This window comes from Kogia breviceps, chromosome 6, assembly GCF_026419965.1.
Source record: "Kogia breviceps isolate mKogBre1 chromosome 6, mKogBre1 haplotype 1, whole genome shotgun sequence".
NCBI classification, from domain to species: Eukaryota; Metazoa; Chordata; class Mammalia; order Artiodactyla; family Physeteridae; genus Kogia; species Kogia breviceps.
This window is the reverse complement of record NC_081315.1, coordinates 38,405,225-38,420,989: the sequence shown is the minus strand read 5'-3', so window position 1 is coordinate 38,420,989 and position 15,765 is coordinate 38,405,225. Positions and strand designations below refer to the sequence as shown.

The window sequence follows — 15,765 nt, the reverse complement described above, 5'->3', positions numbered from 1 at the left end:
ATTTAAAAAGGAATTTATCCTCCTTCTTTCAACTATGTATTTTCATTTCTCCAATTCTTTTTTTTTTTTTTTTTGCGGTACACGGGCCTCTCACTGTTGTGGCCTCTCCCGTTACGGAGCACAGGCTCCGGACGCGCAGGCTCAGCGGCCATGGCTCACGGGCCCTGTTGCTCCGTGGCATGTGGGATCTTCCCAGACCTGGGCAGGAACCCGTGTCCCCTGCATCGGCAGGCGGACTCTCAACCACTGTGCCACCAGGGAAGACCTTCTCCAATTCTTGAATGGAAATTTGGCCACTGATCATAGTAAGAATGGAAAATTTAAAATACCTTTAGTGCAAGATTTTGTTTCACTATGAATTTATTTGAAAAACAAATGTCCTCTATGTCAACAAATTACGTCAAAATGTAGGACATGTTTATTGCATTTCAAATCGATACTTACTGTAGTCCAACTGACTTGTTGACCTAGGTCTGTAAAATAAAGTGTGACAATGGAGGAAGATGCAACACTTTGAATGGTTATGTAGTCCTTCAAAAAGGGCCCACCTTAAACAACAAGGAAATATCATTTTAATACAATTTCAAGGCATAATGATAAATAATTTTAATGTGAAACCAGTGAAAGCTAAGGATGAATTTTACATAGAAACTGCAATTTACAGTAAATCTTTAAAGTAAGATAACGTGAATAAACCCATTTTATAAAATATATCTGACAAGTTTTCAAATACACAGTGGTTTCCCCATGCTATTTAAACAAAGTACAGACTACCACTAGCTACTATGATATTGTATTCTGAGAAAATGTAATATTAGGTGATATCATAATATATGATAACTATGATACAAGGTATTTTAAAAGTATAATTTTGTGTGCCAGTAGATATACATATCAACTGTTCTATAAATAATTTTATTATAAGATAAATTATTTGGAGTAGAATGATTTTAAAAGTCATTGCAAAGCACCTGGGGATAGGCATGATTCACCTTTTTAAAAGATGGTTATGGGTGCTGCGTGGTAACTGGGAAGAAAGGGAGCAAGATTACTTAGGAGGAAGTCAAAATTCGTCAATCAGGGTATGAGGTTTGTTTGGATTAACATGGCACTGGTGGAAATGTTAAAATTTCATCAATCCCAGATATATTTTGAACTTAGGGCAGGTTCAACTTGAGAGAAACGGATTCAGTGAGACACAGGCAGTGCTTATATTTTTGACCTGAGCACTTAAGTGCATTGTAATCTCATTAACTGTCATGAAGAAGATTGAGGAAAGAGCAGGATTTGGGGTGAAAATTAAAATTTCGGTTAGGGTGTATTTAGTGTGTGATATCTATTAGACCTGCAAGTGGGAGCTGTCAAGTAGGCAGTTGGGTAGCTCTGTAGATGATTTAAAAGTCATTAACAGTTAAAGCCATGGGTCATGATGAGATTATTTACGCATTCAGTTTGAAAAGAAAAGATGGAAACGAAGACTGAGATTTCTAGCACTCCAGGCTTTTGAAGTAAGAAGACATATGTACCATAAAGATTACTGAGAAGGAATTTCTCATTAAATAGGAGGAAAATAAACAGAACATGTCAGAAGATGTGTAAGGGAAATGTTCTGTTCTTAAAAATAAACACTAGGTAAGTCTGGCAAGTGTGTCCTGAAAAATATGTACAAAGATGTCCTTTTTAGCACTGTTTGTAATAACAAAACATTGTAAAAAATCTTGTGTTCATAAATGAGATATGGATAACTATATTTTGTTTTATTTAAACAACAGTATACCGTACAGAAAGAAAAATGAATAGATTAGAGTTATATGTACCAATACGGATGTATCTCACAAGTATAATGCTATTAGTATTGCTGTTGTTGTTTTTATTTATATTATAGTTTATGCTAATCTATTTGTGATTTATATTATCTCCAGTCATGTACAGGTTTCATTTTATTCTCTATTATTGAAAGAAAGAGTAAGATGTTAATTTATGACTATCATTAGATGATTTTCAAAATCCAAGACATAGATTTACAATTACAATTATAGGTATTTTAACATAAGATACAAATATAAAATTTTTATATATTAATTTTGATAAATACAACATGAATATAATAGGCTATCAATTCCTTGATTAGGTTATGATATATGGCTTCAAAAGAGATCATCTAGGTGGGCCTGAATTAATAAGAAATTCTTTAAATCTGCATGAAGGAGTCAGAAAGAGGGATACAGAGCTTCAATATATTGATACTAGTTTTACCGACCAGGGTTCTGGCCTCCTTAATCAGTAGAAATTGATCAGAGGCCAGACAAGAAATTTGGGTGAGGTTTTATTGGGACCCCTGCTACAGCAGGGGGAAGAGAGAACAAACAAAAGATTTTTTTGCTTGGCTGCTCTCTGAGGCGGGGGCGTGCTTGTTCCTTATATGGGGTGAGGGTAGGGGTATGTCCAGAGATAGGGCCAGAGGGGTGGCTTAGGTGTTTTGTCTACCTCTTAGGTGGTGTTTTGTGCAGGGGGCATGCGCAGTACCCTGCTGTTGTTCCTGACCCCAACCCCCCCACCGTATTTGCTCCAGGCTCTTCAAAAGTAGCAGTTGGGTTTTTTGGTCTCTTTGTATCTTCTGTCCAGAATTTGTCCCAACTGCACATACATGAATTTATTTTTAGTCCCATACAGTTTATCTGTATTTTGTTGCTTGAGGAGAAGTATGTCCAGGTGCAAGCTTTGCAGCACTGCAGCAAAGGATCCCAGGCTCCAGCCTGTCTCACTAGGAAGAGTCACTGTACAATTGCTGGCTTAAATTTTCCAGTGGGAGAGGAATATGTGGGCCCAGGAGACCATGAATGGAAGCCCATCCATCTACATGATACTTTGACCATTTAAGACCACTGAATTTTCTGCCTGAATTAACTCAAGTAATACATCTTTGGGGGGCATTTTCTCCCAATAATGGGCCAGACACTAAGGTGCATACTTCTAACCTTACGGGTTTGTCAAGGCTGTTGTATAATGGGTATGGATGGTTGGAGTCGGGGATGGGAAGAGAAGGACCAACTCTACCTATGCTTCAACTTTCTATTGAACAAATCTAATGGTTCTAAGAATTCGAAATTCAACCTTGTACTTCCAGGACATTATGAAGTATATTAATCGTAGTAATAAGAGAGAGCACATTTTAGTTACCGTTTGTATGACAGATTTATTGCAATAATGAGTGCAATTATTCACCATTACCATAACAACACCATTTGCAATATGACTTTTAGTTCCTTCTATTAAGAATTGGTGTCTATTTTCCCACCCTTGAATATAGGCTAGCCTAGTGTCTTGCTTTGACAAACAGAATGTGGGACAAGAGATCATATCCCAGTTCTAAGCCTGAATCTCATGAATTCTTGAGTGCTTGTGCTTATTTATTTGCACCTCTGATGCCACCATGATAACAAGCCCAGAATATTCTGATGAAGCATAGAGCAGAGAGGAGTGACTGTAGTTGTGGCCATCTTAAAAAGGTCAGTCTTCAACAATCCACCAGTTGACTGTAGCTCTTTGAGTGAGATTAGCCAAGCAAAGCCAAGTCCAGCCCAGCTCAGCAGAAACACTGAGCTAAATAAAGCTTTGCTATTTTTTCACATAAAAATCAATTGCTTACTCTTTTATTTGTGTTTTAGCAGTCTTTTGTGTCAGGAAACTGTAAAGGACTCTAAATTCACATGGCGTCATTACTTATAGTGCAATCATTCTGGCAAATATATTCTGGCAGCAACTATAATGTAAATATTCATGCCTTGCTTTGGTTTGGTGTTAAGTCTTTTTCCTTAATATTAATAGTTACATCTATGTTCAATGAAGCATCTACCACGTACAAATCATTATAGCATTTTATAAACATAATCTTATTTAATACTTACAAACCTCCCCACCCCCCCACACACAAAAAACATAAGTTAGGTTCTTTATTAACTCTACTTTGTAAAAAGATTCTAAAGATAAGTAGAAGAGTCAGGTTTACAATTCTGAATTACTGCAAATAATCTCTTCTTTGCACCATGTCCTGCTTGTATTACTAAATCCATTGACTCATTTTTTAAAATATGCCTTCATATTCCTATCAAAGAACACTTGGAGGGTTATACTTTTTTCAGATCACACCCTGGAACACTCAACCAGGTATATAACTGAGGGGAAAGTAAAAAGTCACATTCACCAGAAAGGGTGAAGTAACAGAAATCCCCCAGTCCCATATAGTGTCCTTCAAATTGAAGTTACATTTGACATTAACGCCTGTGGCATTCTCAGTTTTCTTTATATAAGAGTCAAGTTCAGAAAACAAAACCACTATTTCATTTTATGTTATTTCAGTATCCGTGTGTTGAAAGGTATTTATGTGCCTGGCACATACTATGCCCTGCAGAGGCAAAAATAAACAAGACAATGATACTCTTTTAAACTCAAGCCAGATGGGAATTTGTCTTCAACAATTGAGTTTGGAAAAATGTGAGACCTTAAGAAAGTGTGACTTTTAAGAATGATGTGGATTCCTATGTTTTCAACATAGAAGTCTCATAGAAAGGTGGAATATTTAAGATAACAATGAAAACAACAGAATATCTTAGAGAAATCCAAGAAAATCATAATTTGTCCTTAAGTGAATATGATATCTAAGAAATGATACACTGAATATTAGGAAAAGCAAAAACTGCAGAAAAATAAAATGCAGTTCACAATTGAATGGAAAAATTTAGATATTGAAATTCCTTAATAGATGCCTCTTGTAGATTTACTATCATGGACCTGAACTGAGTATCCCTCCCATGTTTACATTTTACCCACAGCTTTTATTTAACAAGTCCAAATTTAAGGTCAAGTTGATGCAATGTCAAAAACAATGATTCTAAGCAAGATTCGCTTTAGTGTGTTACTTATAAATTTTCTGAATGGAGGATAAGGTTTGAAATTTTGAAATACTTGAGGGTTATTAATGGATACAATACTTTTCCCTATAATTCATTCATTCTGTTCCTCCTTACCTCCCTTATTCTGCTTTTAAATAAAAAAAAAAAAAAAAAAAAGGAAACAGAGCTAAGCTGTATCCCTGAGAATATATTAGGAAGCAGTAGATTGCAGGAATATAGCAATAAAAGCTTTTGGGACAGATGTTAGGTCAGATCCTGTCTCCAATACACACTGACAGTGAATGTGTGAAATTTATTTCTGTGAGACTAAAATTCCTTGCCCATAAAAGGAGAACACTACCTTTTTGGAGGATCAAATGAGATAATATATTTTAAAATATTTATTACAATACCTGCCATTTAGTAAGTGATAAATAAATATTATCTATTGAGACAGCAAAGGGACTCTAAGTTAAATAAATAGATTCGTGAAATTGGTTCTTACCACGTTCTAGCTGCAGACCCACTCGAGAAGGGTACCATTTTGGACCTATTCAATGAAAAATAACATTTAATTGTAAGCACAGGTGTAAACACATTTTATTTATTTATTTTTAAAGTAAATATATTTATTTATTTATTTATGGCTGCATTGGGTCTTCATTACTTCTTAGGGGCTTTCTCTAGTTGTGGTGAGAGCGGGCTACTCTTCATTGAGGTGTGCGGGCTTCTAATTGCGTTGACTTCTCTTGCAGAGCACAGGCTCTAGGCGCACAGGCTTCAGTAGTTTGGTACGTGGGCTCAGTACTTGTGACTTGCAGGCTCTAGAGAGCAGGCTCAGTAGTTGTAGTGCATAGACTCTGCGGCATGTGGGATCTTCCCGGATCAGGGCTCGAACCGTACCCCCTGCACTGGCAGGCGGATTCTTAACCACTTTGCCACCAGGAAGCCCTAAACACATTTTAAAAGCAATAGTTTCCATTGGAAGACAGATTAGATCTCAGGAAGTGAATAAAAATGATCATCTAGTGCCAGAAATGGAGATAGTGGTTATCCTTTGCAGGGTGCTGAGAAGCACTGTGGATAGTTCTGGAAGAAAGCATGATGGGAACTTTAGGGGTGGTGTTTTTCTGCTTTTTGATCTGGGGACTTTTTAAGTAGTTGCATTCAATTTGTGGACATGTTCTAAAATAAGTGGCCTATGACTTGTGTGCTTTTTGAAAATTATCCTTCAAAAAATAATCTTAAACATCTTCATTTAAAACTGGAGAACCCTGACTTCATTTAAGATTTATTTAACATTAGCATGTGAAAGTGGTTATTTTCTCTATCAGGAGTAAGGCACTCTATCAGAATAATATATACCATTGACTTTTAGTATTATGGGCATATTAATTATAGCAGAATCATCACTTTAGTATCTTCTACTTCTATTAGTAATACATAGATTACTAAAAATTCTATCTGGTTAGGAAAATCAAAATACCTTTATTACACACTGCCATAAAAACAAAGTTGGTTCACAATTACCAGAACATAATTATTTTCTCTTAAATGAATTCTATGTTACTATTTTAAAGTCTGTATTGAAAATTTAATTCTTAACTTTGAAGTACAATTTTAAGCACATTCAGTTAATAAAAAATAAGTTAAAAGAAGAGTATCATCAAAAGAATATTCCACAATTATTATTTCATTCTCAAAACATTACTTTCTAAAGTGTCAGAGTAATTAATGATAATATGGCATAACTAGACTATTGGGATCAATTCTTTCTAAATTTACTGCAAAAAGTCAACTATACATGCAAGTTCCCATGGACAAAAAACTCATAAGTCAAAACTTGTAATCACAAGTTAAAACTATTTAGGATTATATTAAAACAAAATTTAGTAATAGCGAGGCAAATGAGGAAGACACAAACATTTAACTCTGACATTTGATTTTTTTAAATTAGAAAATATGCAGGTAAAGAGACTTTGTTTTCTATTTACTAATAATTGTTATTATTTATATAGCCATTTGTTGTTCTGAAATGCATGTTAACATTATCTGGTGAAAAGTATTTATAAATAGCTACCTTTGTTATTCATACTGAAAATCTGCTGCCAAAGAAACATGATGGAAACAAATACAAAGAGATGTCTACAGTTTTAATTGTTTCCAATTATGGATATTGAAGAAAAGACAAAACTTATGACATTCCATTTATATTTGACAAATAGTCATTGAACAATTATGATTAGTGTGCATAAGCTGTCAAGTTCTATTTTAACAATATTCATGTAAGACATCATTTTCAATAGCACTTTATGATGCCTTTAATGGTGGAAATGCCAATGCAAAACTAACTCTATCATTCTAGGCAAACAGATCTGTCTATGAACTAGATGAATCAATACTGGCTGAATCCACAATGATCAGTCAGAGGAGTTAGAAGCTCTAAACACCTTCAGGGAAAACCAAGTCCTTCCAACTCTCTCAACAAGGTTAAACTATAAATCTACTTATGAAATAAACCTGGTACTTGATGGCTGTGATCTTTGAACACTGTGTCCTAGTGAAAGAGAATTAATAACTGCCTATTAAAGCTATAGATTAGTTTCAGTCATCTTTTCAAAGAGCAAAACATACATTTTCTGAAATGCTCTCTGATTGTTGGGGTGAGATGGAATAGTCTGGAAGAACAGCAGAGAAAAAGACAGTTTATAAAGGATAAAGGACCCATGTTGTACAAGATTTTTTAGCATATATGAATGGTCTAGAATATTATTTATAATGCTGAGTACATTTGAACTTGGACAACTGGCTCACAGCTGAATTATGACTATGTAGTAGATCTAATGCATCTGCCAGTATCTTAAATTATTTAAGATGTTGAACTTAAGATGTGTAACTCCTGTCATATTCTAGCCACGACTTTGCGTTCTATCCTTGATGAATGGAAGTGTTCACATCACTATGTAGTAACATCCTAAATAAGTAATGTCTGCATGTAATTCAAATATATTTATTTTAATAAGATAGGGTTTTCTAAACTGCTGGTTGTGACCCATTAGTAAGTTGAAAAATAGAATTAATTTTATTCTCAGCATTATATAAAGGAGTAGAATAGAATAGAATAAAGCATAAATGGATCATCATGGCACTGGATGTCATATATTAGAATAAATTCTGGATAGGTTCAGTATTGTTTCTTGAACTTTTGTTTCAATAACTTAAGTTGTAGAGATACATTTGTGTTTTTATATAATTAATGTTCATTCTTTATTCTGAATCATATAGATCTAATATATATATATTGCATTTTATTATAAAATAAAATACATTTCCTAAATCTCTGTATTATAGAGCTTTTTCATAAAAATTGGCATCAGTGATTGAGTTAAATCCTGTAAGATAAATAAAACAGATTTAAATGGTTTGAACATTTTCTTTCTTCAAAAAGATTTGTTTTAAAATTTTGAAAGATAAAGGAAGAGGGCAATAATATAATTATATTGGATATAAATAATCTAAAATATGTTATAAGCTACATACACTCAAGTACATATGCTAGATGCCTGTCCTTACTTTCTTTTAACCTAAGAACATGTTGAATGCCATCATTTTTATTATGATTGGAATTCCTCTTATAGAATATTGATCAACAGTATAAATTTTAACTGAAATGCACCATTCATTTCCAGATATTCAATTTTAAAAATGATAAAGTCAGCAATAGAGAAATATTTTATTCTTGACTCACTCATGGCGTGTGTTCTATCTTTGTGTATATGAAAATATAGAGCCAATTAGTAGTTGCAACATACAGACTAAAGCATGCATAGATTAAATTATTTAGTGTGGTATAGTTTATAAGGTATTAAAATTATTCTTGATAGTTCTTGATTACACATGGTATTAAATACTTAAATGAAATATATGTGTCATATTAATATTGAAAGAGGAGAAATTTAGAAGAAAAAGTACTGGAGGAACTTTTCAGAAATAATTAGTATCCTTCATGACCTAGAAATTGACTCCCTTACATAAAACTCTAGGTAAAACTTGCCCCCTAACCTCTACCATTTTCTTGACCACCAGTCCTACTAGGAGGGAGAAATTCTGAGAGCAGTTAAGGATTAATTAAATAAACCACTTAATTAATGTGGTGGAATATTCATAGCGGACCACAGAGACGTTCGGGGAAATAAAGCAGTGATTTATTTTTGTTGTTTACATCTTGAGTGCTTTGTGGCTGGTGCGGTGAGATGGGATGAAGAGTAAAGAGAAATAGAATACAGTTCTTAAAAATATGCTTTGCAGAGCTGGCTGTGTTCAAGAGTTTAGCAGAAGTAAGATAAAACAATGTTGTACAAGTTTCTATGCGGCTCAGTTCAGTGCCTCAAAATTCCATAACTGCATGTAGCAGAAAACAAGTGAATTTGTCTGGATTGTTCACTGTGACCTACCACTAGATACAAGTGTTGCAGTCAGAGTTAATCTGGGAGATGACAGTTCCAGAGAGGAAGAAGCAAAGAAGGCCCATATTTTCTAAATAATTGATATATACAGGATATTAGGAAATACATTTGAAATGTTCAGAAAAATAAATATGCGACATGTCAACAAAACCTTTAGGTAATAAAGCCTCAAAAATGTAGCATCATAAATTTAAAGTGTATTAATTGTTATTTTCAATAACCCATTTGAAAAGTGAACTATATATAGTTAATGTGTTTATATGTAATATACATATGATATATATTATATATATTTACTTTTTTCAAATACAAGTACATATAAAAGGACTATGTGTATATAATATAAAACAATGCAGATTCATTTTAAAGATAAAAATATAAAAAATGGAAAAAATAGTTATATTAATGGATGAATAACAAGACATTAATACAAAGGAACCATTTAGAATTCTATCTTGAATAATAAAGTCGGCATAATGTGAATATGTACTAAAAGTTAATATAATGCAAAATCTCTTAATGACATAACCTATATGAAAATTAATGATGATGAGGTTTCGATGGTAAATATCTGAGCATAGAACACTGCATTTCACCTTCAGTAGACTTTTTTCTTACCACAGAAAATGACAGTAATAGTATAAATACTAAAATAAACATAATTAGAAGGCCATCAAAATCCTATAGGGAAGATACACTCTTTAAAAAATCTCGAAAACTTATGAAATCAACTTGATTTAATCTAAAATGATTTCCTGAAATGAACTAAAGTAACCGCAAGTGTAATTGAAAAACAATTGTGAACCAGTAGCTGCTAAGTGCATTTCAAATGGCATCCTATTTCTGGATAATCTTGTAAGGCAAGCAAATAAAACCAGAGTGTAATGAGAAATAAATTAAAGGAACTATAAGCATGAGGTAAAATAAAGAAATTAATTTTCCAGAAGAGGGACGGTAGTAGTCTCCTGTGCTTAAATTCTATGACATCAGATCTGAGTTTTGAAAATACATCTATACACAACGCTTTGAAGAAAAGATAACAGGCAAGAGGCCATTTGTAGAAAACATCAAGCATGATGATTGATCTTGAAAAGCTGCTTTTCATGAGGTGATTCTGAAACATTGTATATATTTTATTTAAAGAAAAAGATTTAGGGGAAAATGAAAGTAATTTTTAAATACTGAAAAATTATTAAGCAGAATAAAGACAACCACTATTAAAAATACATTTAGGGTTAACTGGAAGAAAGAGTATTCATGCAAGGTAAGAATTTCACTGAAAGTGGTTAACCACTGGCTTCATCTCATAGATATGTGTAATGCACATATTTAAAAGATAATGTAACAAAATTCCTCTATGTGGTGGGGAGGTGGACTGAAAAACTTTTAAGATACATATCACTTCTCAAAAAAGCATTTATTAATTATTCTGTATTATTAAAAAAATGAATACCTGAAACTTTGAATCAGGTTTTGTCAGTCATCCTAATAATATATATTTTTAATCCTTGCTTAAGGTAAATTAAATTAAGAAAAATTATTGGCATAATAAGCATAAACTACTACACATAACATGCATAATGCTTTTATGTATAATAAGCAGACATAAAATTTTTCATCATAGAATATTCATACTGTAAAATTCTTCAAAATATGTCTACTATTAATCATAACAATGAAAAAGATAAGGCCAAAGATGATGAAATTATTTGCCTAAATTAAATCAATGATTTAATGGTTAAGTTTGGTCTAGCACCCAAGACTTTCAATTCTCAATTTACTAAACTTTCTAATCTACCATGTTTTTTTTTCTGATTCTTTTAAATCAGTAAATAGCATGTCAAAGAGTAGTAAAAGGAAAACAATAAGTGAAGGAAAGGAAAATGAATATATGTAGCCACTCTTATTCCTCAATCCCTTGATTGTTCTAAGCCTTAACTGGGACTTTTATTTAATTTATTTATTTCTTATTGACATATAGTTGATGTACAACATTATATATAAATGTACAATATAGCGATTTGCAATTTTTAAGGGTTGTACTCTATTGATAGTTATTGTAAAATATTGGCTATATTCCCTGTGTTGTACAATATATCCTTGTAGCTTATTTTATATATAATAGTTTGTACCTCTTAATCCCCTACCCCTATGTTGATCCTCTCCCTTTCTGTCTCCCCACTGGTAACCACTAGTTTGTTCATCATATCTTTGAGTCTGCTTCCTTTTAGTTATATTCACTATTTTGTTGTATGTTTTTAGATTCCACAGATAAGTGATATCATACAGTACTTTTCTTTATCTGTTTGGCTTATTTCACTTAGCATAATACCCTCCAAGTCCATCCATGTTGCTGCATATGGCAAAATTTCATTCGTTTCTATGGCTGAGTATTAGTCCATTGCATATATCTATATCACATCTTCTTTATCCATTCATTTGTTTATGGACACTTAGATTGCTTGCATATCTTGGCAACTGTAAATAATGCTGCTATAAACATTGAAGTAAATTCTTGTTTCCTCTTATCTTTTATGCACGTTAATTTCTTTGAAATTATGCACGTTAATTTTTTTGAAATTGAAACATTTCAGTTGCAAATTTAAAGGACAAAAAAATCATGTCAATTATAAATGGTTTAAATGACATATCACTGTTTGTATTGCATAATCTGTGGAGTCTCTATGGATGGAAACTTATTGCAAGTTTGCCAAATATATGATCATTTATCTGTGTCTTCTTATGCAGGAATTGAAATGCACTGCAATGTTATAAATTATATTTAATACGTACTAAGTGCCCACTTATACACTATCAGAATCTATATGGCATGATTACCATTCTTCAGTATGAAACTTTGTAGAAAATATGTTATTTCCCTAAAAATAACAAATTAAAATAGAAGATAACAGAGCTGATGGATTCCATTTAGGGATAATTAGTTTTGTGACTTTCCATAGTCAATGATTGCATTTGGTTGGAAACTATATTTCCATGATCATGATTCAATGTATTCACACTCATAATAAATATACCTTCCAAGGTATGTTTATGATATGAATCATCAAATTAATATACTCAATCATCAGTACTTTTTAAAATAAACATTTGAAATGCAGCATATAATACAATAAATGATCAAAGACCAAGATTAAGTCCAGAGGGCATTAGATATGTAAAGTGTCTCATAAACTTAATCACCTAAATTTATTAAAAAATCAGTAAAGATGTAAAATAAAGAATAAAAAAACATGAGAAAAGAATATGGCACTATAAACATTTAGAGTTTTATTTGATAAAATACCAAATAACATTTATGGAAAACAAACAGTTAATTTTATAGTAATAAAAATGTAATGGAATGATGGTATAGTCAATAAGATGAGGCAGAAGAGAGAATTTGTCAATTGGAAGATGAACCAGAAGAAATTACTCAAAAAGTAGAAAATGAAAAGGAGTAAGAGAATATAAAAAACATTAAAAGAAATAGAAAATTGAATGATATTCCATACATTAGACATCCTTAAGCATATGCAAAGAATTCCATTAACTGCAATAGTAAACTATATGTTCTACCCAATTCTTCCTATTGAGGACAGCTAAGAAAGTATGGCAAAATATTTTATCAAAATCTCCATAGAGGGGCTTCCCTGGTGGCGCAGTGGTTGAGAGTCCACCTGCCAATGAAGGGGATGCAGGTTCGTGCCCCAGTCCAGGAAGATCCCACATGCTGGGGAGCGGCTGGGCTCGTGTGCTCATGGGCCATGGCTGCTGAGCCTGCATGTCTGGAGCCTGTGCTCTGCAATGGAAGAGGCCACAGCAGTGAGAGGCCCACGTACTGAAAAAAAAAAAAAAAAAAAAAAAAAAAAAAAAAAATCCATAGAGTTAATAATAAAAATGAAGTATTATGAAGCTAATATCTGGGAGAAAGGGAATCTCAGAAACCTGAGTCCAGAAACTGAAGCCACATTCCTCTCAGGATATCTGCTTATATTAAAAGAGGCAGCTGAGAAAGGCTTTCCACAGACTCACAAGCCTGAGAAAACAAAAAAGCAGATTTTATTCTCAATCAAGAAGGAGAAGTCTTAGTAAAAGCCCATTTTATCAACCGTTTTCACAAAATAAGGACAAATCAGAAACACAAGTTCTCACAAGGAATGAAGCTGAATTTTGAATCATCTTAATACTTGTTTGGATTCAAGGGATCTGTAAGTTCCAAAGTCCAGCCCTACTGCCTGAAGAAGCAAAAGTAAATCTCTGGAGAGATACAATTTTATCCAGAGTCTTTAATTACCTCACATTTTTTGATATTTTCAAATTTCATGAAGGGCAATTAGACTGAGAAAAGATTTTAAAATGATAGGAACAAGAGATATTGTCCAAATAGCTTCCAAATGGAGTATTTTTTAAAGGAAATATAAAATAGTAACATTATTAGTTACACTGACAAATCTTACCATTAATAGACCCTTGTTGTCTGTTAGTACATGAACATCCAAAGGATCAACTTTGAGAAATAGAAATTGATTCTAGGACTGAGATGAGATAAACTAAACAATATTAAGCAAAGAAACTAACACATAATTAGATGTTTTATATAAGATAGCAGAATGTCTATATAATTTGAATATATAAATTAATAAATAAATAATAATTTACATTCATATACAAAAACAAAACACTGGACAGCAATAATGTACAAAGAGAAAAGTATTCTTTGCATTTAAGCATTCTGAATACCTTATAAAATTTAAGAAGTATGTAAAAAATAGTAGTTAATCTCAGATTCTGATAAAAGGTTTTTAAAAATTTTTAAGCAGTTTTATTAGTAAAATTTTATACATCTGAGAATCCAAACTTTTTCTTAGTAATGGCCAACTATGTTCCTTATTCTGGCATCCAGAGATGTACAAAACTTTCTCCTTTCCTGTCCAGCAAAAGCCCTGCTCCAATGGGAAGTTCTCATGTGAACATAACAAAATTAAGGGACAGGAAATATTGACCAGGCCGTGGAATGCTAAATAGGAAACACAGTAGCATTACAGAATGTCCTGTGTACATTGAATTATCACTTTAGGTACATTGCTTTAGTAGTACTTTTATACTCTTTCCAAACACTAAAAGCCTAAAAGCCTGAAGAAGAGGGCAAACATATGAATTCTGTTTCTTTTTTCATTGGAAATAAACACCAGGTATCATACAAAACCCTTCCTTGATGTACTAAAATACTAAAAAAAACTCAAATTTAGCAGAAGGAAAGAAATCATAAAGATCAGATCAGAAATAAATGAAAAATAAATGAAGGAAATGGTAACAAAGATCAATAAGACTAAAAGGTGGTTCTTTGAGAAGATAAACAATATTGATAAACCATTAGCCAGACTCATCAAGAAAAAAAGGGAGAAGACTCAAATCAAAAGAATTAGAAATGAAAAAGGAGAAGTAACAACTGACACTGCAGAAATATAAAAGATTATGAGAGATTACTACAAGCAACTCTATGCCAATAAAATGGACAACCTGGAAGAAATGGAAAAATTCTTAGAAATGCACAACCTGCTGAGACTGAATGAGGAAGAAATAGAAAGTATTAACAGACCAATCACAAGAACTGAAATTGAAACTGTGATTAAAAATCTTCCAACAAACAAAAGCCCAGGAACAGATGGCTTCACAGGCGAATTCTTTCAAATATTTAGAGAAGAACTAACACCTAACCTTCTCAAACTCTTCCAAAAGATAGCAGAGGGAGGAACACTCCCAAACTCATTCTATGAGGCCACCATCACCCTGATACCAAAACCAGACAAAGACATCACAAAGAAAGAAAACTACAGGCCAATATAACTGATGAACATAGATACAAAATTCCTCAACAGAATACTAGCAAACAGATTCCAACAGCACATTAAAAGGATCATACACCATGATGAAATGGGGTTTATTCCACTAATGCAAGGATTGTTCAATATGTGCAAATCAATCAACGTGATACACCATATCAACAAACTGAAGGAGAAAAACCATTTGATCATCTCAATAGATGCAGAGAAAGGTTTTGACAAAAATCAACACCCATTTATGATAAAAAAAACTCTGCAGAAAGTAGGCATAGAGGGAATTATCCTCAACATAATAAAGGCCATATATGACAAACCCACAGCCAACATCCTTCTCAATGGTGAAAAACTGAAACCATTTCCACTAAGATCAGGAACAAGACAAGATTGCCCACTCTCACCACTCTTATTCAACATAGTTTTGGAAGTTCTAGCCACAGAAATCAGAGAGGAAAAAGAAATAAAAGGAATCCAAATAGGAAAAGAAGAAGTAAAGCTGTCACTGTTTGCAGATGACATGATATTATACATAGAGAATCCTAAAAATGCTATCAGAAAACTACTAGA

General features: G+C 32.8%; 1 protein-coding gene across 4 annotated transcripts in view; it reads right to left on the bottom strand.

Annotated features, from left to right (window-relative positions):
* Nucleotides 1-15,765, bottom strand: part of TECRL (trans-2,3-enoyl-CoA reductase like) — a 105,643-nt gene that overhangs the window by 42,578 nt on the left and 47,300 nt on the right. For all 4 annotated transcript variants that reach the window (XR_010841013.1, XM_059066331.2, XM_067035731.1 and 1 more), the window contains 2 exons: nucleotides 5,398-5,442; nucleotides 445-548 (listed from right to left, as the gene is read on the bottom strand). Coding sequence is in view for 3 of the 4 variants with exons in the window: in XM_059066331.2 (XP_058922314.1) it covers nucleotides 445-548; nucleotides 5,398-5,442 (149 nt within the window). In the remaining variant the exon portion in view is untranslated. The remainder of the gene's footprint in view (nucleotides 1-444; nucleotides 549-5,397; nucleotides 5,443-15,765) is intronic.